Source organism: Phyllobates terribilis, unplaced genomic scaffold, assembly GCF_046119375.1.
Source record: "Phyllobates terribilis strain yellow unplaced genomic scaffold, ASM4611937v1 Scaffold_1__5_contigs__length_1240528914, whole genome shotgun sequence".
NCBI lineage: Eukaryota > Metazoa > Chordata > Amphibia > Anura > Dendrobatidae > Phyllobates > Phyllobates terribilis.
Window position 1 is genome coordinate 65,945,289 of NW_027362761.1, and position 23,019 is coordinate 65,968,307.

Consider the following 23,019-nt stretch of genomic DNA (forward strand, 5'->3'; position numbering starts at 1 on the left):
TGCTAACCACACAGCCTTACTGCGCACGCATGAAGACATAGCGCATGCGCAGTGAAGTTGGTAATCACACCGCCTCACTGCGCACGCGTGGGGAACAGAGCATCATAGTGCATGCACAGTGAAGCTGCGAACTACACATCCTCACTGCGCACGCGCCAGAAGATGGCGTGTGCGCAGTGAAGCTTGTAATCACACAGCCTCAGTGCGCAGGCGCGGGACCCGCGGCCAGACATGTACAAATGCGCATGCGAGCCACAATAATAGCGCTTGCTGGGAGCAGTATTCAAATACATAGACGGCGCCAGCAGTGACTGGATGCTGCGCCACCCATGACTGAATGAGAGAATCACATCCCTATGACTAAATACGAGCAAATAAGTCAAAGTGTGTATAAAGTTATAAAATCATTATACTACCGCCGATTTTAAAGAAAAAAGCTTGTTAGTGATGCATATTGCATCACTAACAAAGCATTGGGGGCAGTGTACATTAAAATTAGGACGTGACAGGTTCCCTTTTAATTCACTTCCAATGATGATAAGGCTCTCCACAAATTTTTTTAGTTTAAGTATTGACTGCATATCTTAACCCCTTTACCCCCGAGGGTGGTTTGCACGTTAATGACCGGGCCAATTTTTACAATTCTGACCACTGTCACTTTATGAGGTAATAACTCTGGAACGCTTCAGCGGATCCCCCTGATTCTGAGATTTTTTCGTGACATATTGTACTTCATGATCGTGGTAAAATTTCTTCGATATCACTTGCATTTATTTGTGAAAAATTGGAAATTTGGTGAAAATTTTGAAAATTTCCCAATTATTTAAATTTTTATGCTCTTAAATCAGAGAGATATGTCACACAAAATAGTTAATAAATAACATTTCCCACATGTCTAGTTTACATCAGCACAATTTTGTGACCAAAATTTTTTTTTATTAGGAAGCTATAAGGGTTAAAAGTTGACCAGCGATTTCTCATTTTTACAACAAAATTTACAAAACCATTTTTTAGGGACCACATCTTATTTGAAGTGATTTTGAGGGGCCTTTATGACAGAAAATACCCAAAAGTGACACCATTCTAAAGCTGCAACCCTCAAGGTACACAAAACCACATTCAAGAAGTTTATTAACCCTTCAGGTGCTTCTCAGGAATTTTTGGAACGGGGAAGAAAAAAATTAACATTTTAACTTTTTTCACAAAAATGTTACTTTAGACCCCAATTTTTTTATATTTTTGCAGGGTTAATAGGAAAAAATGGACCCCAAAATTTGTTGTGCAATTTCCCCTGAGCACGCAGATACCCCATACGTAGGGAAACACTGTTTGGGCGCACGGCAGGATTCAGAAGGGGCGGAGCGACATTTGACTTTTTGAATGTAAAATTTGCTTGAATAATTAGCGGACGCCATGTTGCGTTTGGAGAGCCCCTGATGTGCCTAAACAGTGGAAACCCGCCACAAGTGACACCATTTTGGAAACTAGACCCCTCAGGGAACTTATCTAGATGTGTGGTGAGCACCCTGAACCCCCAAGTCCTTTACAGAAGATTATAACATGGAGCCGTGAAAATAAAAAAATCAAACTTTTTACACAAACATTATCTTTTAGCCCCTTTATTTTCACAAGGGTAAGAGGAGAAAATGTAACCTAAAAACTGTTGTGCAATTTCTCCTGAGTACGCCAATACCCCATGTGGGGAAAATACACTGTTTGGGCGCACGTCAGGGTTCAGAAGGGAAGGAGCACTGTGTGACTTTTTGAACGCAAAATTGCCTGGAATCAAGAGTGGACGCCTTGTCGCATTTCAGGAGCCCCTGATGTGCCGAAATAGTGGAAACCCCCCACAAGTGACCCCATTTTGGAAACTAGACCCCTCAAGGATTTTATCAAGGGGTATAGTGTACATTTTGAACCCAGAGGTACGACAGAATTTGATAACATTAGGTCATCATATTGAATAAGTTGTCATTAGTCTTGAGCGGCAAGTGCTCGCTACTTGAGTTTGCATCGGGTACTCGGGTATGCACCAAGTATCACGGGTGCTCGAGGGACATGTTCGAGTCCCCGCCCCACATGTTTCACAGTTAGACACCCAAAAAAAAACATGCGGGAATCGCTCGTGCATGGCAGGCGATCCCAGCAACGTTTTTTTTCGCCGCGAAGCATATGGGGCAGAGACTCGAGCATGTCACTCGAGCACCCGCGATACTCAGTGCATACCCGAGCACCCCCTGATGCAAACTCAAGTAGCGAGCACTTGCGCTCAACACTGGTCGCCATTTCGTCATCATTTTTTTTTCTTTACTTTTGAAAAAACCCCAACCCTAACCCTAGTGTTTATTTTTTACGCCGTTCCTCGTGCGGTATAAGCGATTAGACGACTTTATTCTTCAGGTTGGTGCGATTACAGAGATACCAGATTCATATCGGGTTTCTATGATTGACAGCTGTCACACACTAAAAGACGCTTTTTTTTGCAAAGACTAGTTTTTGCATCGCCATATTTTGAGAGCTATAATTTTTCCATATTTTGGCCGACAGAGTCATGTGAGGGCTTGTTTTTTGCGGGACAAGTTGACGTTTTTATTGGTACCATTTTCTGGCACTTGACATTTTTTGATCGCTTTCTGTTCCGATTTTTGGGAGGCAGAATAAACAAAAACAAACAACTCCTGAATTGTTTTTCTGGGGGTGGGGTTTTATGCCTTTCTGCTTGTGGTAAAATTGATAAGGTAGCTTTATTCTTCGGGTCAGTACATTTACAGTGGTGCCGCATTGATATTGTTTTTTTATGTTTTGGTGCTTTTACACAATAAAACTGTTTTCTAGAAAAAATAATTTTTTTGTATCGCTTTATTCTGAGAGCTATAACTTTTTTATTTTTCGGCTGATGGAGCTGTATGGCGGCTTGTTTTTTGCGGGACAAGATGACATTTTCAGCGGTACCATTTTTATTTATAGTCGTCTTTTTGATTGCGTGTTATTCCATTTTTTGTTTGGCGGTATGATGATAAAGCATTTGTTTTTTTTTGCTTCGTTTTTTATTTATTTTTACCGTGTTCACTAAAGTGGTTAACTAATGGGACAGTTTTATAGGTCAGGTCGTTCCGGACGCGGCGATGCCAAATATGTGTACTTCTATTGTTTTTTTGTATAATAAATAGTATGGGTACAATATATTTTTATTTTTTGGGGATTTTTTTTTACTTTTTTTTTTTTTTGTCTTTCCTACACTTTTTTTACTTTTACACTTTGTCCCATTATGGGACTTTCACTTTTTGCAGCCTGATCGGCTGTATAGTATAAGCCGAGTACCGAGGGTGTTCTCAGGATACGACAAAGTCACAGACAAGGAAGACGACCTAGACAATTTATCCCCAGAAAATAAGTTTTTACTGAATCAAGAGGGAGTTATATTAAACTACACCCACAAAATATACAAATCCAAACACTCAGCCTAGCGTTGAGACTATTATCGTGGACTGCCCTGCAGTACAGCATATGTACTGCAGAATATAAAAACTATTAATACTCGAACCAGGAACAATTTCAGTGAATACGAGGCCTGGGCTGCCCGCGGTGCAACACAGCAGTTTACAATCTTATAATACTACTTCTAAATATCCCGGTCCCCAAAGCGCTTAGTGTACACATTTACGTTTTAACAGCAGCTGCTCCAACAGGACTTTGGATCAGGGACTTTTACGATAGCAATGTTCATAGGCGCCTTTCAAGCACCTTACTATGTAAAACAAGTCTGTCCGTAAGGTTCAAAGCTACTCAATTATACAGCACGTGAGGTACGGCTACACCGTACTAGATACTCAGGAGTCCAGCATAAAATAAAAAAATAGTCTAAATAACAACAAGATCCCGGGCTCCGTTAGTGGGGAAAGTTCTGGCCTGCTCAAAAACACCGTCTAACTAACTGACTATATACAGGCCTCTGATCAGACTTTGGTTTAGGCGCCCAAAAAAAAAAATGTAGTTGTGTAGTTGCGTGCACAGGTTACCCTCTACAATGATGCCGAGGGCCTTAAATCTCTTACAGATCCGGGTCTGACTCGTCAGGTGCTAGCAGGCAGCTGAGGGGGGCTTCCTTCCCAAATGGGGTATCTCCATCCAGACAATCGTGGCTGGTCTCCTTCTCCGGCTGTACTCGCCCACCTTTGCCATCTCCCCTAGATACCAATTTCCGTTGTAAAACAAACTTAACAGAGAGTAGTAAGGAAACGGTGACCTCCTGTGGTCACATGACGCCATTGCAGCTTATACATATCATACATTAGCATATATAAATGGATGAACTGATATCTGCAGGAAACAAGGTTTATATTCATGTGAACACTGGTATCTATACTTTGTACCACTTTGGTGGGTCAGCATATATCTCCATCCCTGAAGCCCCCGCCGGACTGCTGTTCCACCATCCTACAATAGCATAGAGAGCAGCAGCTCCCTATGCCATGCAGCCTGTCACCTGCACTGCGCATGACCAAATAACTTCCTGCCTCCTGGTGACCCAGATGTTGTCATGACGACATCGGGTCATCATGACAACATCCGGGAGCCACCACAGACATCGCTGGAGGCCGGAGAGGAGGTGAGTACCGGCGCTTACCTCCCCCTTTGCCCCCACAATGCTGTGATCTAGTTCAATCGCCTTATTTCGGGGGTTAATGTGCCGTGAGCTGTGCGGGACTGCTCCCAGCACATAGCACCAGGTGTCAGCTGTGACAATCAGCTGACACCCGGCGGTGATCACCCCGCATCGCTTGTGTGCGGGCGCGATTGCATTATGCATAATAGTACGTAGCAGGTCCATAAGTCCCAGGGCACAGCTACGTACTATTACTGACGTCGTCGGAAAGGGGTTAATTTGTTCAAAATTAGGGAGATAGAAGTTTGCCAAAGTCAAACTTTTGGAGTAGATAAAGATCTTAACAAAACACCCCTTAGACTTTGATAAAAAAACATTTGTACTGTAATGCCAAGATGAGTAATATCTGTTAGTAAACTGAAGTATATGATCACCTCTAAAGTGGGTTTCCTGAAAGTTATTTATGCATATGATGATGTTTTCTCCAGAACATTAAGTCCTCTGAGATTCAATGAGCAAGTTTTGAGTTGTGCAATATTGTATTTAAAAAACAAAAGGGGCAGGGAAAAAAGGATGGAAAGATTAAGAGCATGAAGTAAGTATAGACGTCCGATAGTAACGTCTACCTTTCAGCATCTAATCTAAGAGGTATAAATTATGAATAAATCGAACACTAGGAAACTGCGAAACAAGCAGATCCCAATGCAAGTCCCTAACTGGGGGTTGTCTTTACAGGCGTGTCTGATATTACAGCCTGATATTATAATATAATATGAAGTCAACTTAAATGCCGTTCTAAGATATATGAACTGAGACATTCCCTATAGGAGAAGAATGGCACTTAAAACTCCATGTAGCTATATCTAATTATATGCTTAAAGAAAAAAGTAATACAAGATTTATTTCAGGAGCTCATACGATTGGCAGGTTCCTTTCCTGTCTAGGTGCATCACCCTCAAGTTCCTGATCCATTGAACGCCGTCTGCGACGTGCTGGGACTCTCCGTGGCAATTGTGGAGCAGATGACCAGACAGATTGTTCACGTGATCACACAGTATGGTCTCATGTCGCTTGGATCTTTCAAAGTATATAATGTTCCATTTTTCCCGACCTGTTGCTGCAATGGGTACCCCCAGGAGTACCTCAGGCCATTTTCTCGGGAGGCATCAAGTAGTGGTTTCAATTCCCTTCTTTTAGCAAGTGTCGGGATAGATCTGTGAACAATTGTATGCATTTTCCATTGAAATCAACACATCCCAACTGCTTTGCTTTCCTCATAATGGCCTCTTTTACATTGAAAAAATGTATGCGACAGATATTGTCCTTTGGACGCTTAGGATCTGTGCCATCAGCTCCTTATCAATAGGATCACCAAGGATATTATTGAATAATGTCAGCAGTATTGGTATAATCTCCTCTTCATTGATGCTTTCAGGTATACCCCTTATCCGGAGATTATTGCGGCAAGTGCGATTTTCTTGGTCATCAACCATATTAAACAGACTGTTTATTTGCTGGCTGTGAAGGTCCAGTGTTTGTGAGCATTAAGATGGCCCACAACTTGTATGACATCATCTAATCTCTGTACCTTGTCAGTTAGCTGTGATAGGCTAGAAGGGAGGGAATGTATTTCAGTTTTGTAACTTGGCCTCCAGCCTCTGTAATTATTGATCCATGTCCTGTTTAGTAGGGATAGACGCTATATGATATTTCAAATAAATTATGGCGTTATCCATACCAGAATCCTCTGTGGCTGGGGGAGTAAAGTCCCCTGTGAAGCAAGCACTGCTGAGTATTTGGGCTTTGGTGAGAGTATAGGGAGACTTGTGGAGCTGTTATCTTGTGAGGCCGACATTAAGAGAGAAGTTGGTGCAGGATTTACTGACTTGAGCTATCTGATATTATAAGGATTAAAGGGGTTGTCCGGTACTTTTAAAAATATGCCAATGTGTTTTAATGATGATAAATAGAAGCTTCTTTCTAATTACCTGCTGGTGCTGCTTCTGCTTCGGTGGCCGCTCACAGGTGGCACGTGACCCCGGCTGCAGCCGGCTCTGACATCCGCTGACGTCACGACATGTCCAGGCTGCAGCCGAGGGTCCCTCTTCCGCGTTCCACCGGTGGCTGTTGGGTTGTGGGCGGGGTTACTTCACGTGTCACACCCGGCATCCACCGCACGCTCTCCCTGCCCCCATTCATTGAGAGAGCACGCAGTGGATGCTGGGTGTGATGTGGGGAATAACCCCTCCCACAACCCAGCAGCCACCGCGGGGACCCCAGCGCTGAGTCACGCCTCATTTGACATGACTTCAGCGGGGGGGGTCACGTGCTGCCTGTGAGCGGCCACCCATAGCACTGCTCACAGGCAGAAACAGCACCAGGAGGTATTTAGAAAGAAGCTTCTATTTATCATTAAAACACATTGGCATATTTTTAAAAACACTGGACAACCCTTTTAAAGGGGTTGTGCAGTACTTTAGATTACCCCCCCCATGTATCCACCCCCAAGTCCCTGAGAGCGGCGCTATCATGATGCCTGTGAGCGGCGCTATCATGATGGGTAGTTAGATTTTAGATATTCAAAGGTGTGGATCTCTAATTTGGACCTGTCAACTAGATCAGCGTACCTAAACAACCCAGCAGTAATCCACGGATGAACCATTGAAGCCTCCAGGCTACCTGGTAACAGATGTGAGAAGAGGATAAATCGCCTCCTGCAAGAATGCCAGATATCTATAGTAAATTGCATGGGACCCAAGTCTTAACTGGGCACTCAGTCCACAGAAGAGAGTTCGATTGGACCGGAGACGACCATAGTTTTTCAATTTTTGTCCACTTATTATAAGCCCACAGAGAGGCCCAAGAAGGAATCCTCAAATGCGTGGCCCAGAAGTATTTTTATGACATCCGGCACAGAAAGCCCCCCCCCTGCAGTCTACCAGAGATGAATATTTGTTTATAGATTGTGTGTCGTAAGAGTTTTATTTTTAATTGGGGAACAGGGGTGATTCAAATATATATATTTTTTAATATTTAATTTTTATTAGAATTTTCATAAAACATAACAAACCAGATTAAGATGATAATCGGATACCCGTACGCAGACAAGGTATATAATAATTCTCATAAGATTGATTGGTAATACAAAACAATACAGACATACAAAAATTTTGTTTTTTTAAACTTTTTTTTTTTATTTTTATTTTTTACTGTTTTTTTTGTAGTCTCATTAGGAGACTTGAACCTCAGATTGTGTGATTACCACAGTATTGCCGTGCAGGGCAGTGGAGTCAGAGTCGATGTCCATTTTGGTGGAGTCGGTATAAAATGGACCTACTCCAACTCCTAAAATATATATAATAAATTGGGTACAGTAGTTCAGTTTGTGGAAGTTATGAAATGTCCTATTCCTGATCTAAGGGTCTAGACTTTTAGCTGAGATGAATCTGTGCTACAGTAAATTTATCACTTAAACATGAGCCATGTATGAGGGAGGCGTGGAGTCGGTGTCATGGAAATTGAGGAGTCGGAGGTTTGGTTTACCGACCGACTCCACAGCCCTGTTGCCGTGTATAGTACAAATCATGGTTTCCAAGGAACAGCGTCATGACAGGCACAGGGGTCTTCAGCAAATCTGTCATGGCAACCCATTGGCGCCCTGCGATTGCGTCATGGGTGCGCCGATAGGCGGTTTGAACAGAGCACTCTCCAGACATCACACTGCAAATAACAGCGATATTTAACAGCCACAGGTGGACACGGCCATTATCTGCCAGGAATGAGGCCAACTCCACTTCTGAGCCCGCTCCATTATTTTGCTCCTGTTAAGGGGTAAAGAGGACCTATCACCAGGTCACAAATGGCCAGCTTTTGTTGCTATTCTATTCCCTCTGCTCCCCTGAGTATTCTGTTTTTTTATTTTTTTAAATCTTTTTTCTATCCATCACACAGTTCCAGAGATGTGGGCTTTCTTATTTAGTGGAAATTTTTTATGGTCTTTACCGAGAGGGTGGTGCTCACAGGGTAGTAAATGCAAATCAGCCTAAAGACGCCCCCAGAGAATCCATTGAGCCACACTCTCTTGCAAAGACCATAAACATTTGCTTTAATAAAAAAAGCCCATAATTCTGTAAGCAAATTGCAGATTTTTAAAAGCAAAAAAAAAAAAGATTACTCAGGGGAGTAGAGGGAATAAAATAAAAGAAAAAAATTGGCCACTTTTGGCCTGGTGACAGGTTTTGATTATCAGATTTATTCTGTGGATTTTTGGGCAGATTCTGCTCAAAAATCCACATCAACAACTGCATTTGATAATTTTTGAAAAAAACTTTTTATAATAGAAACAAACTCTTATAGGGCACATTGTCTTGCTGTTTTTTTTTTGTCAATACTTAAGGTGTTTTTGCCTTAAAAAAACAAAAAGCTTCCAAATTTGGCCATTAAATGAACGAGAAGCTTTGAAGAAAAAACACCCACAGTACACAAAAATGCCCAAATTGGCACTAAAAACACTGCTTTTGACACTTTTTTTTTTCTTTCTTAAAAAGCAACGTAAAAAAATTGTTCATTCATTTACCCTTAGGATATGTTCACAGTTAGCTTTTTGATGCATTTTTTTCTGAATGAAAAATGTAGCCTGTGCCCAGAAAATCGCAGTGGAAATTACTTGGAATTTTTTTTTTTTGTATTTTTGATCCTTTGCACTTTTTTAAAAACACACAAGTGAAAAAAACACCTTGTGAATGAGAGTTTAGAAATCCCAATCATAATGCTGTTACTGTAAAACTGTTTTTTTCCTCTTGAAAAACAACACGCAGAAAAAAATTGATCAAAAACGCTACATGAGAACAAAACCTATGGCCATTCTCAAGGGGCAGTATTTTTCATAGTATGTGAAGTCAAAGCATATAAGAAGTGAAAATCTTGCCATAATGTTTTCTTTGTAGGTTCTAATACTGCTTCTAAACATTGATCAATGTAATACTGTTTTGAAACCTCAAGGTATGTTCACATTGTATCTTTTTCTGCTGTCTTTTGAGTGGGTCCACTCATAAAAACACTGATAAAGTACTCACAAAACGCTAGAAAGAATTGTCTCATTCATTTATATGGATTGCTGTTCATATGTGTATGCTTGTAAGTGGCTTTTAAACGTTTCAGGCTCTCAAAAATGGCAAGTGTTGTTCGCTGTGAAGACCCTCAATATTATACAAGACAAGTCAGTGGGAAGGCTAAAAAGTCACCTGGTAGATGGACTTCTATGTGAACGTTTTATGGGTGCTTTTGCCTTTAAAAAAATTCTAGTGTTTTCTTCATTGCTGTATGGATTTCAAAAAATGTGTTAAACGCCAATAAAAAGATTATGAAAATACTCTTGATAAAGAACACTGGCAGAAAAAGAGGCCAAAAGGTGCTCAGGAAATGATCAAAAACCCCAGAAAAAAAACACGTTTTCTGCTTGAAAAACAGACTTTTTGACATCATTGTATCCTGCCACTAAGGAGACCACAGAGCGGCCTGCGCTGAATCCAGGTGGCCAGTAGGTGAGTATAGCTTAGTTTATTTTTTACTTATCCAGTATCCTAGGCAAAGTTTGCCCAGACATACTCTTTGTCATGGGAAGTGGCCGCTAAGTATTCATTGTATCCAGTGTATTACAAGAGAAGAGAAGCGTTACACCGTACTCATTGTGACCTCTGGGTCCTTTAAAATCTGCCACTCAAGCTCTACCGGTTAATGGATGCTCTTAAAGGGAATCTCTTGGCAGGTTTTTGCTATGTAATCTGAAGACAGCAGGAAATAGAGGCTGAGACACAGGATTCGGGGATGTGTCACTTGTCAAAGTGTGTGCTGTTGTTTACTAACTGTGAAGGATTTATCACTAAGAGATTAACATTGCTGGACTGCATTAATCTGGCAACGCCACCTCCCCCTGTAATAAGCAGCTCACTGTCTATGGACATTGTATAAACAGAGCCTGGTATGGGCGGGGTTAGCTTTCTCAGCCATTTCTTCATTCTAAATTTAAAAGCTCTGATTGTGTCAGAACGGCTGCACCCAGTAAGTGATACATCGTTGGATTCTGCTTCTCTTTGCCTACATCAGGCTGCTCTGAGATGAAGTAGCAAAAACCTGCTGACACATTCCCTTTAAGGCTGACAGCTCTCTCTCCCTACTCCCCCATACACAGGAGCGCTGAATAATTTTGCATTCTTCTCTCTTTTCAATCTCTCTTCTGATTTCAGTCAAGTAACATACAGTAGGTACGGAAAGTATTCAGACCCCTTTAAATTTTTCACTCTTGTTTCATTGCAGCCATTTGGTAAATTCTAAAAAGTTCATTTTTTTTCTCAATAAAGTACACTCTGCACCCCATCTTGACTGAAAAAATACAGAAATGTATAAATTTTTGCCAATTTATTAAAAAAGAAAAACTGAAATATCACATGGTCATAAGTATTCAGACCCTTTGCTCAGACACTCATATTTAAGTCACATGCTGTCCATTTCCTGTCCATTTCCTTGTGATCTTCCTTGAGATGGTTCTACTCCTTCATTGGAGTCAAGCTGTGTTTAATTAAACTGATAGGACTTGATTTGGAAAGGCACACACCTGTCTATATAAGAGCTCACAGTGGATGTCAGACCAAATGAGAATCATGAGCTCAAAAGAACTGCCCAAAGAGCTCAGAGACAGAATTGTGGCAAGGCACAGATCTGGCCAAGGTTACAAAAGAATTTCTGCATTACTCAAGGTTCCTAAGAGCACCCGTGGCCTCCATAATCCTTAAATGGAAGAAGTTTGGGACCACCAGAAGTCTTTCTAGACCTGGCCTTCCAGCCAAATTGAGCAATCGTGGGAGAAGAGCCTTGGTGAGAGAGGTAAAGAAGAACCCCAAGATCACTGTGCCTGAGCTCCAGAGATGCAGTATGGAGATGGGAGAAAGTTCCACAAAGTCAACTATCACTGCAACCCTCCACCAGTCGGGCCTTTATGGCAGAGTGGCCCGACGGAAGCCTCTCCTCATTGCAAGACATATGAAAGCCCGCATAGAGTTTGCTCAAAAACAAATGAAGGACTCCCAGACTATGAGAAATAAGATTCTCTGGTCTGATGAGACGAAGATACAACTTTTGGTGATAATTCTAAACGGTATGTGTGGAGAAAACCAAGCACTGCTCATCACCTGCCCAATACAATCCCAACAGTGAAACATGGTGGTGGCAGCATCATGCTATGGGTTTGTTTTTTTCAGCTGCAGGGACAGGATGACTGGTTGCAATTGAAGGAAACATGAATGCGGCCAAGTACAGAGATATATCCTGGATGAAAACCTCTTCCAAAGTGCTCTAGACTTCAGACTTGGCCGAAGGTTCACCTTCCAACAAGACAATGACCCTAAGCACACAGCTAAAATAACAAAGGAATGGCTTCAGAACAACTCTGTGACCATTCTTGACTGGCCCAGCCAGAGCCCTGACCTAAACCCAATTGAGCATCTCTGGAGAGACCTGAAAATGGCTGTCCACCAGCATTCACCATCCAACCTGATGGAACTGGAGAGGATCTGCAAGGAAGAATGGCAGAGGATCCCCAAATCCAGGTGTGAAAAACTGGTTGCATCATTCCCAAGAAGACTCATGGCTGTACTAGCTCAAAAGGGTGCTTCTACTCAATACTGAGCAAAGGGTCTGAATACTTATGACCATGTGATATTTCAGTTTTTCTTTTTTAATAAATTTGCAAAAATTTCTACATTTGTTTTTTTTCAGTCAAGATGGGGTGCAGAGTGTACTTTAATGAGAAAAAAATGAACTTTTTTGAATTTACCAAATGGCTGCAATGAAACGAAGAGTGAAAAATTTAAAGGGGTCTGAATACTTTCCATACCCACTGTATTCATCCAAAACCAGAAAACTGCAAGTATTACAATGGTTCTTTCTCTAATCAAGGATTTCAATTAAATTGTATTTCTTCCATTTACATTTAAGGCATTATATGTTATTGCCCATCCTTTCTTTTGTGTTTCCTAGGATTTGCAAGCAAGAACAGAGTTGCTATCTTGGCAGAACTAGACAAAGAGAAGAGAAAATTAATTTTGCAAAACCAATCTTCAACAAACAATCCAGGGGCAAGGTAAACATGTTTCCAGTACATAGTTAGAATCCCTATTATTTGTTGTTGTCCAGAACCCAAATATACAGGCAGTTTCTTATGTTGACATGACTAAGTCACTTGTTAATAAAACACACAACAGTTAAGAAAATGTTGAACCCTTTAAGTTTATCCCCTTCCCTTTGTGGCCATTTTTCATTTTTGTTTTTCCTCCCCTTCCAAGAGCCATAACTTTTTTTAGTTTTCAGTTAACATAGCCAAATGAGGGCTTTTTTTTGCAGGATAACTCTGATTCCAGTGATGTGTCACTTTCTTGGCTGCTTGCTGTAATTTTGATTAAAGTCACTTTATCAGCTGGAGTTTATCGTTAGAGGACTATTATACCTGCTACCATGTAGTCCAACCACGCTCCACCATTGATTGGCAGCTTTCTGCCTATGCTCAGTGTACACAGAAAGTTGACTGTCAATGGTGTAGGCGGGGTTATACAGAGCTCGGCATTTAAAGAACTGCTTTTTATCAAAAGTGCAGCAATCAGCCCAGTAAGTGACACATCGCTGGAATCAGGGTCTCTGCCCCTACGTTATGCTTTTCTTAGATGAAGTAAAAACACCTGGTGACAGATTGCTGCTGCTAAGAAGGGTTTTTTTTCTGATGTGCTATCTTTTAATGCATTTGCATAGTCTAGATGCCCAGGCTATGACTAGACTCAAATAGTAGGCATCTATTCAACTCTCTGAATCCTTTTTCTTTAAAATCCAGCATTTTATTTAACCCCTTACTACTGATGCCAGTTTTGACCTGCCTGACTTCCCCATTTTTCTAATTTTGTGTCACTTTGTAGTAATACGTAGCTTTGCAATTCTTCATCCAGTCCGTGATTTTGACATTTTTATTTTTTCATGACACATTGTATTTTTAGTAAGATTTGCGTTTATTTATGAAAATATTGGAAATTTGGCTAAAATTTTGAAAAATTAGCAATTTTCAAATTGTTAAGCCTTTATACAGGATAGTCATACCACCCAAAATATTTAATAAATAACATTTCCCATATGTCTACTTTACATTGGCATCATTTTTCAAACGTCGTCTTATTTCTATTTTTTTTAGAATGTTACAGTAGAAGGGTTAAAAGCTTAGCAGCTATTTTTCATTTTTTTCTTTCAACTAAATTCACAAAACACATTTTTTTTGCAGGCCTGTTCAATTTCAAAGTGACCTTTTAGGCCCTATATTTCAGGAAACCTCCAAAAGTGATACCATTTTAAAAACTGCGCTTCACAGAAATTAATGCAAGCGGAATGCAAAATGAAAGTCTTTAAACCATGTTACTTTCGCAAAACCGAAAACATGAGCCAGTACACCTGTTGGTAGATGGGTAGTATGTAGGTGCACATTCACACTGTGGCCATTAACAGACAAATATAAGCTAGAATAAAATCAACTAATACTGTTTTTTTACGTGAATTAGCACTGTTTATTTACTTACATAGGGATATCCACCGTTTTTATTCCAAGATATATGTATACGCTATATTATGTTACTTTAGCCTCCAATTAGGGTTAAATATTGTGAATTTTATAGCTTGGATCATTCTGGACATGGTGATTCCAAATATGCATTCTTCTCTTGCTTACTTTTGTTTTCATATAAAAACAGTGGGCCCTATTCATCCAAGCTTTTATGCCAGGATTGTGGCGTAAAAAGCTTTGAAAAGTCACAAAATTTTGGTGCAACTTGTGCTAAAATTTTGCAACTTTTGGCGTTCTCACTCCATTCCGACCAAGCGAGCATAGCTTGGGCGGAATGGGGGCACGCAATCTCTGCTTGTCAAATCTATGACTAGAGTAAGATTTGTGGCAAGGTGCACAGAGAGGCATGTGCTTCTTAAGGAAACGGGATCATCTGACTCCAGCAAGCCCCCTCATCAAGACGGGTGTGAACAATGCCTGTTTTGAAGTATCGGGGCAGTGTTTTTAGTAGCAAAACATTTTTTCGTACCTTTTTTTTATATGTATATTTTTAGAAATGTTATTGGATTTTTTTTGCATTTTTACTTACCGTATTTTGCGGACTATAAGATGCACCAGACCATAAGACACACCCCAAATTTTGAGGTGGTGGTGGTGTGGTGGAAGGGGGTCCCAGGAGGCAGGGCCACTGCTTTAGGAAGCTGGCAGCTGCAGGAGTGGGGCGATGCTGGGGGGCCCCGGGCTGGGAGGAAGGGGTGTTCGGCGCAGCCAGGCTGCGGCGGGCCCCGGGCTTTCAGAAAATGTTGGCGAAGTCCTCGCACTTCCCATTGATTTCACAGCGGTGAACTGCGGGAAAATGGCCACCGGTGGCGGCGCATGCGCAGATTGAGTTCTCGGAACCCAAGAAAAATTCGTTAGTTCCACTAAGGGCCTTTAACGTTCTCTAGTCTGATCAATGGTTCAGTACTCTGCAATACTTGTGTATTGCAGGGTATTAGCTTTGTCAGTGTTACACCAACAAGAGGCCTGTTAGACCCTGCTTATGTGAGGGCCTAACAGGCCACCTTAGCTGACAGATCATGAAGCTGATGGGCTTAAAAAGGGAGCCCCCTCCTTCAAATAATTGTCTGACTGTCGCTGTTGACCACATCATCTAAATGGTTAAATGGCCACGATCAGCTAGCACCGATTGCTGTCGTTGCAGTAGGGTGTTGGCTGTGATATACAGCTGTTAGACCTGATGATGGTACTGGTTCTACTTTGTGAGCCGGGTTCTTGATTGTGCCATATATATACTGTAGTTTGCGGGAATACAGTGCCCACTGTGCTATAAATTAATGTCGGGAACAGGTTAAATATCTTTTAAAATAATATACCAATATATATCATCAACTTCACTAACACGTTTCTGACTTTCTATGTGCCATTACTTAGAAACCTGACTGACATGCTGTGTTATATCTGGTTGCTTACTACACACACATTGTGTAATAAAACCAGGACCAATACTCCTCAAACTCATGCTTCACTCCAGCTCATGAAAAAATGCACTTAAAGTGAAAAGCAGCCACAATTCTGAAAAATATGTGCAAGATTCCAATATACCATGGGCAAGACCAAAAAAAACCCAGGATTCGGGTTCAGGTTGTCCATGTCACTGAGATGTTCCTGAATACGTATTCTAAGTTTGCAGGTAGTACAACTCATATATTTGAGATTGCATTCTGAGCACTCGGGAACATAGACAACAAAATCCATATTACAATTCCAAAAACGTTTTATGGGAACAGATGGCCTGTCGTCAGAATCTGTAAATGTTTCGCGTTACCACTTATTCTTCAAGCCTGATACCAACACCTGAAAAAGCTTCTCATCCTTGGCCAGGTATCTCCATGTTGCCTCGTTATGAAAATACTCAGGGACAACATTGTCCCCAATTTGGGAGCTCATCGCAAAAGTATTTTAAATCCATTTTCATGCAGTAGTGTAAATAAAGATTTTCCCCTACAGTGCCGAGTCCTCCTATTCTTGTGCTCTAGCTTCTCCTGCAGAGGATTACCAATGTTCTCCCTTTGCTGTATATATGTTATGAGGCTAGCTGTAGTGGAATATTAAAGACTCAACAGCATAATTGAGAGGACTCCTGAGCTCGCTAGAACCGCAGGAGAAAACCAGTGATTTTATCTATCCTACTGTATACCAACCAGTAAGTAATATGGAGCTATAATCAAGGCCTCAGCCACCAGTTTTATGCTGCCTTCAGAAAGGGTAACCTAAACTCGATGACAAATTCTTTTACCCCTTCCTTACGTGTTCCATATATGTATGGCAGATACTGGGTATGAATGTATGGAGCTGACTCTGCTTCATACGTGGTGGGTGTCTGCTGTGTTATCAGGATGGCACATGTCTCTAATTGCAGCAATCAGAGAGAACTCCAGTCACTGCTGTTTAACTTCTTAAATGTGGTATTTAATTAGTTCAGTCTGGAGGGGGGTGCATTTTATCAGCTGTCAGACAACTCATACAATTCTAGTCTTTGCACTTTTGAGCTGCTTCAGTGAATATAAACATTGCCTTGTCCTATGCCCATCTTTTGGCAAATTGTGGGAGATCACCCTACACACACCATTGTGGTGGAGAAATATCATCCGAATCCCATTCATAGCTGTGCTTGATTTGAGAAAGGGAAGACAAAGGTGAGCATAAATTTCATATGAATGCAGTACATTCTGTTTTGATGCCTGTATTTTATATGCTTTATTACAAAATACGAAAGTTATTTAACATTTTAATATTTGTATATCTTCTTACAGTATAGCTCTTGCTCGGCCAAATGTTAACAAGGATTTCCGCGACCATGCAGAGCAGCAACATATAGCGGCCCAACAAAAAGCTGCACTTCAGGTATGTTCGACATTAAAAAAAAGGAAATTAGATTGAAATACAGTGGGGCAAAATAAGTATTTGATACACTGCCAATTTAGCAAATTTTCCCACCTACAAAGTATGGAGAGATCTGTAATTTTTATCATAGGAACATTCAACTGTGAGAGACAGAATCAAAAAATAAAAAAACAGAAAATCACATTATGATTTTTAAATAATTAAATTTCACTCCAACCTCTCCACCATGGCCATGACCAAAGAGCTGTCTAAGGACATCAGGGACAAAATTGTAGACGTGAACAAGGCTAGGATGGGCTACAGGACAATAGGCAAGCAACTTGGTGAGAAAGCAACAACTGTTGACACCATTATTAGAAAATGAAAGAAACACAAGATGACTGTCAATCTTCCTCGGTCTGGAGCTCCATGCAAGACCTTGTCTTGGGGGGTAAGGATTATTCTGAGAAAGGTCAGGAATCAACCCAGAACTACATGGGAGGACCTGGTCAATGACCTGAAGAGAGCTGGGACCACAGTCTCAAAAGTTACCGTTAGTAACACACTACGTCGTGGATTAAAATCCTTCAGGGCACGCAAGGTCCCCCTGCTCACGCCAGCACATGTCCAGGCCCATTTGAAGTTTACCAATGACCATCTGGATGATCTAGAGCAGGGGTCTCAAACTCGGCTGGGTATATGGGCCGCAAATGGAAAAAATTTGAATTTGGGGGGCCGCATTTTTTGTTCAATGTGACATTTTTAGTGATACCATTTTTTTTTTGTATACACCTTTTGAACATTTTTGCCGTGTTTATTTTTTTATAGCTTGGGTCCTTATGGATGTGGCAATAATAAACGTGTACTTTTTTGTGTTTACTTTAGTTTACATATAAAACAGCATTTTTAGCGCCCAATATTTTTTCATGCTTTATTTTTATTTTTTTGATTTTTACAATTTTGTTTCCCCCAATTGGCCACATACAGTAAAATTGTCTTACAATTAGCATCATATAGTAATAATGGCAAACAACTTGTAGTAATGTCCCCATCTTGTACTAATGTGCCCCAACCAGGTCCCCATCCTGTGGCTATGTGCCCCATCCAGGTCCCCATCCTGTGGCTATGTGCCCCATCCAGGTCCCCATCCTGTGGCAATGTTCCCGATCCAGGTCCCCCTCTAGTGGCTCTGTGTCCCATCCAGGTCTCCATCTTGTGGCTATGTGCCCCATCCAGGTCCCCATCCTGTGGCTATGTTCCCCATCCAGGTCCCCATCTTGTGGCTATGTGCCCCATCCAGGTCCCCATCTTTTGGTTATGTGCCCCATCCAGGTCCCCATCTTGTGGCTATGTTCCCCATCCAGGTCCCCATCTTGTGGCTATGTGCCCCATCCAGGTCCCCATCTTTTGGCTATGTGCCCCATCCAGGTCCCCATCTTTTGGCTATGTGCCCCATCCAGGTCCCCATCTAGTGGCTCTGTGCCTCATCCAGGTCCCCATCTAGTGGCTCTGTGCCCCATCCAGGTCCCCATCTTGTGGCTATGTGCCCCATCCAGGTCCCCATCTTGTGGCTATGTGCCCCATCCAGGTCCCCATCTTGTGGCTATGTGCCCCATCCAGGTCCCCATCTTGTGGCTATGTGCCCCATCCAGGTCCCCATCTTGTGGCTATGTGCCCCATCCAGGTCCCCATCTTGTGGCTATGTGCCCCATCCAGGTCCCCATCTTGTGGCTATGTGCCCCATCCAGGTCCCCATCTTGTGGCTATGTGCCCCATCCAGGTCCCCATCTTGTGGCTATGTGCCCCATCCAGGTCCCCATCTTGTGGCTATGTGCCCCATCCAGGTCCCCATCTTGTGGCTATGTGCCCCATCCAGGTCTCCATCTTGTGGCTATGTGCCCCATCCAGGTCCCCATCCTGTGGCTATGTGCCCCATCCAGGTCCCCATCCTGTGGCTATGTTCCCCATCCAGGTCTCCATCTTGTGGCTATGTTCCCCATCCAGGTCTCCATCTTTTGGCTATGTGCCCCATCCAGGTCCCCATCTTGTGGCTATGTGCCCCATCCAGGTCCCCATTTTTTGGCTATGTGCCCCATCCAGGTCCCCTCTTGTGGCTATGTGCCCCCTGTGCTGTTCTTCACACACATAAAAAAAAAAAAAGATGATTCTCACCTGTCCTCCGTTCCCTCGGCGTCCTTCCTGCAGATGTGGCCGCAGGCACCACAGAGTCAGACCCCTTGACGATCCCGACCTGGTCCAGGAGGAGCCGCCGACAGCAGCGCTGCATTGCCGCACACAGACTGTCTCCCAGCACAGCATTTCCAATGCCAGCCGCCGGCCAATCAGAGGCCAGCAGCTGACATCAGCGTACGGCAATGACGTCATACTCACTGCGCCGACACGCAGATATCAGCTGCTGGCCTCTGATTGGTCAGCTGCTGTCATTGGAAATGCTGTGCTGGGAAACAGTCTCTGTGTGGCAATTCAGCGCTGCTGTCGGCGGCTCCTCCTGGACCTGGTCAGGATCATCAAGGGGTCTGTGCCTGCGGGCCGCATAAAGCAGCCTCAGGGGCCGCATGCGGCCCGCGGGCCGCGTGTTTGAGACCCCTGATCTAGAGGAAGCATGGGAGAAAGTCATGTGGTCAGATGAGACCAAAGCAGAACTTTTTGGTATCTACTCCACTTGCTGTGTTTGGAGGAAGAAGGATGGTCAAGAACTACAGGAAACGTCTGACCTCTGTAATTGCAACAAAGGTTTCTGTACCAAATATTAAGTTCTGTTTTTCTATTGCATCATATACTTATTTCATGCACTAAAATGCTAATTAGTTATGTAAAAATCATACAACGTCATTGTCTGGTTTTTATTTTTAGATTCTGTCTCTCACAGTTGAAGTGTACCTACGAAAAAAATTACAGACCTCTCCATTCTTTGTAGGTGGGAAAACTTGCAAAATTGGCAGGGTATCAAATACTTATTTTCCCCATTGTATATACTTCACATGAAGTGAGACCGGTGTATGGATGGCTTAGACTGCAGCTGTTTTATTGTAGCCTGCTTATGCACCTTATTATGAACTACCTGCAGGTGGTAAAGGGAGAAATTGGGAATGCGGTTACTTTTAGTATACCATTGTAATAATGTTATAAACTATCTTACAAGTTTAAAGGGAACCTGTCACTTGATTCATGCTGCCCAAACCAAAGGTAGCAGGACTCCGGGGCTGCCTACAGTCAAATTGTTTTAGAGAAAACATAGTTTGGTAATCTGGTCGGGACAGTACAGATAGGCAAAATGAGTCCGATATGTTCCTCGGCCGAATTCTCCTCACCCCGCTCCAGGTAATTGACAGGTCTCTCCCAATAAAAACACATGGGAGAATGTCAATCAACTAGAGCGGTGCGCGGAGAATCCAGCTGATGTTCGTATCGGACTCATCTTGCCTATCCGTATGACGTTGTAGTTTTGTTGGTTTTTTTTTTTCTGAGCAGATTTATCACAAAACCTGAAGGATTTCCTAGTGCCAGCAAAGTGAATGACATTCCTGAAGTCTCATGGACACGTTGCTTATTTTTTCTTGCAGGTTTGCAGCTTATTTAATTCTGTAGCTTTTCAATTCTTTCAGAATTTTTGCTGCAGATTTCACTCATACTAATGAGTCAGGGAAAAGCTGCAACAAAAACGCATATAAAAAAACTCGCTTATTTTACGCAGCGTTTTGCCTACCAAGAGATTCCGAAATGGTGCAGATATTTCTGCTGCAAATACTTGGTGTGCACATACTCTTAATGCTAAATTGATACTGATTTCTCTACGTAGTATAATCTTTCACATGAAAAATTATCCTCAACCTTAGCAGGCAAAACGGGTACTTAAGTGTATCCGTTATCATTTACATGCTACAAGTTTGTAGTAAAAGCCTTTTGGAAATATATATATATATATTTTTTTTTTTTAATTGTCTGAAAACTTTTTTGACCAATTGCTTTTCATTTGTATCTGTAGATACTTCACTTTTTTATTATGTATGCTCAGTTATTTATTATTGTAATTTGTAACAATTATTGCAGCTAATAATGTATGTTCTCTCCACAGCATGCACATGCGCACTCCACTGGATACTTCATTACCCAAGACTCTGCTTTTGGCAACTTGATTCTTCCCGTTATCCCACGTCTGGAGGCAGAGTAACGTCGCACATTATCTTTTCTATTGTCTGAAGCTACTCTTCTTTGAACTGTCCACAAGCTCTGTATAACCTTTGTGTATATATATATTGTTTTGTTGTTTTTTTTTTGTTTTTTTTTATTTTCATGGTATTTTTATACAGATTAGTGTTCACTTATAAGTCATAGTTTAAGGATTTGACCTAAAATAAGCAAAACTGTAGACCTAAGACTAATGTAACACATGTGTCTGCTCATGTCAATAAAATAAACTTTTTTAATTTTAACCTTTTAGTTAGTAATGTGAATTTTATCCATTTCATAGCATAATGGAGACCATCTATATTTATACATTCAGTCCCCTACCATCTCAAAGTGGTTAAAAATTAATTGCGGCCATAAATATTTAGTTAGTGTGTTATAAAAAGATAAAAATGTGTAAGGTGAGGTGTATCCATACATTGCCAGTCGCAGTAGGGTTACAGAAATGGAAATGTGTATGCAGCCTCAAAGTGCACCTTATTTGTTTTGCTGACAAAACACAACTTTGTAATCAAGCTTTCAGTAAATTACATGACATAAAGAATCAGACTACACTAGGTTTTGTTTGTAGCCTGTAACAAAAAAATGTGCTTCCAATCTGTAGACACAAATCAGTATATTTTTTTTTAACATTTGCCGTGTCTGGAGAAAGAAGAAGGATGAGTAAAACCCCTAGAGCACCATCCCAACCATGAAGCATGGTGGGGGAAACATATTTTGGGGGTGCTTTTCTGCAAAGGGGACAGGACGACTGCATCATATTAAAGGGAGGATGGATGGGGTCATGTATCGCGAGATTTTGGCCAACAACCTCCTTCTCTCAGTAAGAGCATTGAAGATGGGTCGTGGCTGGGTCTTCCAGCATGATAATGACCCAAAACACACAGCCAGGGCAACTAAGGAGTGTCTCCGTAAGAAGCATTTCAAGGTCCTGGAGTGGCCTAACCAGTCTTCAGACCTGAACCCAATAGAAAATCTTTGGAAGGAGCTGAAACTTAATGTTGCCCAGCAAAAGCCCCGAAATCTGAAATATCTGGAGAAGATCTGTTTGGAGGAGTGGGCCAAAATCCCTGCTGCAGTGTGTGCAAACTGGTCAAGAACTACAGGAAACATCTGACCTCTGTAATTGCAAACAAAGGTTTCAATGCCAAATATTAAGTTTTGTTTTTTTTATTGCATCAAATACTTATTTCATGCAATAAAATGCAAATTAATTATGTAAAAATCATACAATATGATTTTTTGGGATTTTTTTTTAAGATTCTGTCTCTCACAGGTGAAGTGTACCTATGATAAAAATTACAGACCTCTCCATTCTTTGTAGGTTGGAAAACTAGCAAAATCGGCAGTGGATCAAATACTTATTTTCCCCACTGCACCAGTCCCAGTTACAGGGGATATCAGCAGTAAAAATAATGTATTAGTATGTTCAAATGCCAACATGTGTCTTTTAAGATCTTATGGGGGGCACAGTGTGTGAAAATGATTTCTACTGAAAGGAGAAACAATTTAAAATGTTTTTTAGTAGTGCTTTTGTAGTTGTAAAAACTACAAATGTTAAGGAAAAATAGACACACATTTCTGATTTCTCTTTACATTTTCTCCCAATATCTGCAAAAAAAAGGAATATAAAAATTGTCGTGTTAAAAAAAAAAAAAAAAATCGTATCAAGAAGAACCTTTTCAGAACTTTTTCACCTTTAATGTTACCTGTTATCTGTACAAAT

The 23,019-nt window shown here is 41.5% G+C and overlaps 1 protein-coding gene across 1 annotated transcript in view; it reads left to right on the forward strand.

Moving 5' to 3' along the window:
- Positions 1-21,538, forward strand: part of INIP (INTS3 and NABP interacting protein) — a 52,686-nt gene extending 31,148 nt beyond the window's left edge. The window contains exons 2-4 of the mRNA XM_073651953.1: positions 12,641-12,743; positions 17,015-17,105; positions 21,181-21,538. Coding sequence (XP_073508054.1) covers positions 12,641-12,743; positions 17,015-17,105; positions 21,181-21,276 — 290 coding nt within the window. The 3' untranslated portion in view covers positions 21,277-21,538. The remainder of the gene's footprint in view (positions 1-12,640; positions 12,744-17,014; positions 17,106-21,180) is intronic.
- Positions 21,539-23,019: the final 1,481 nt, after the last annotated feature.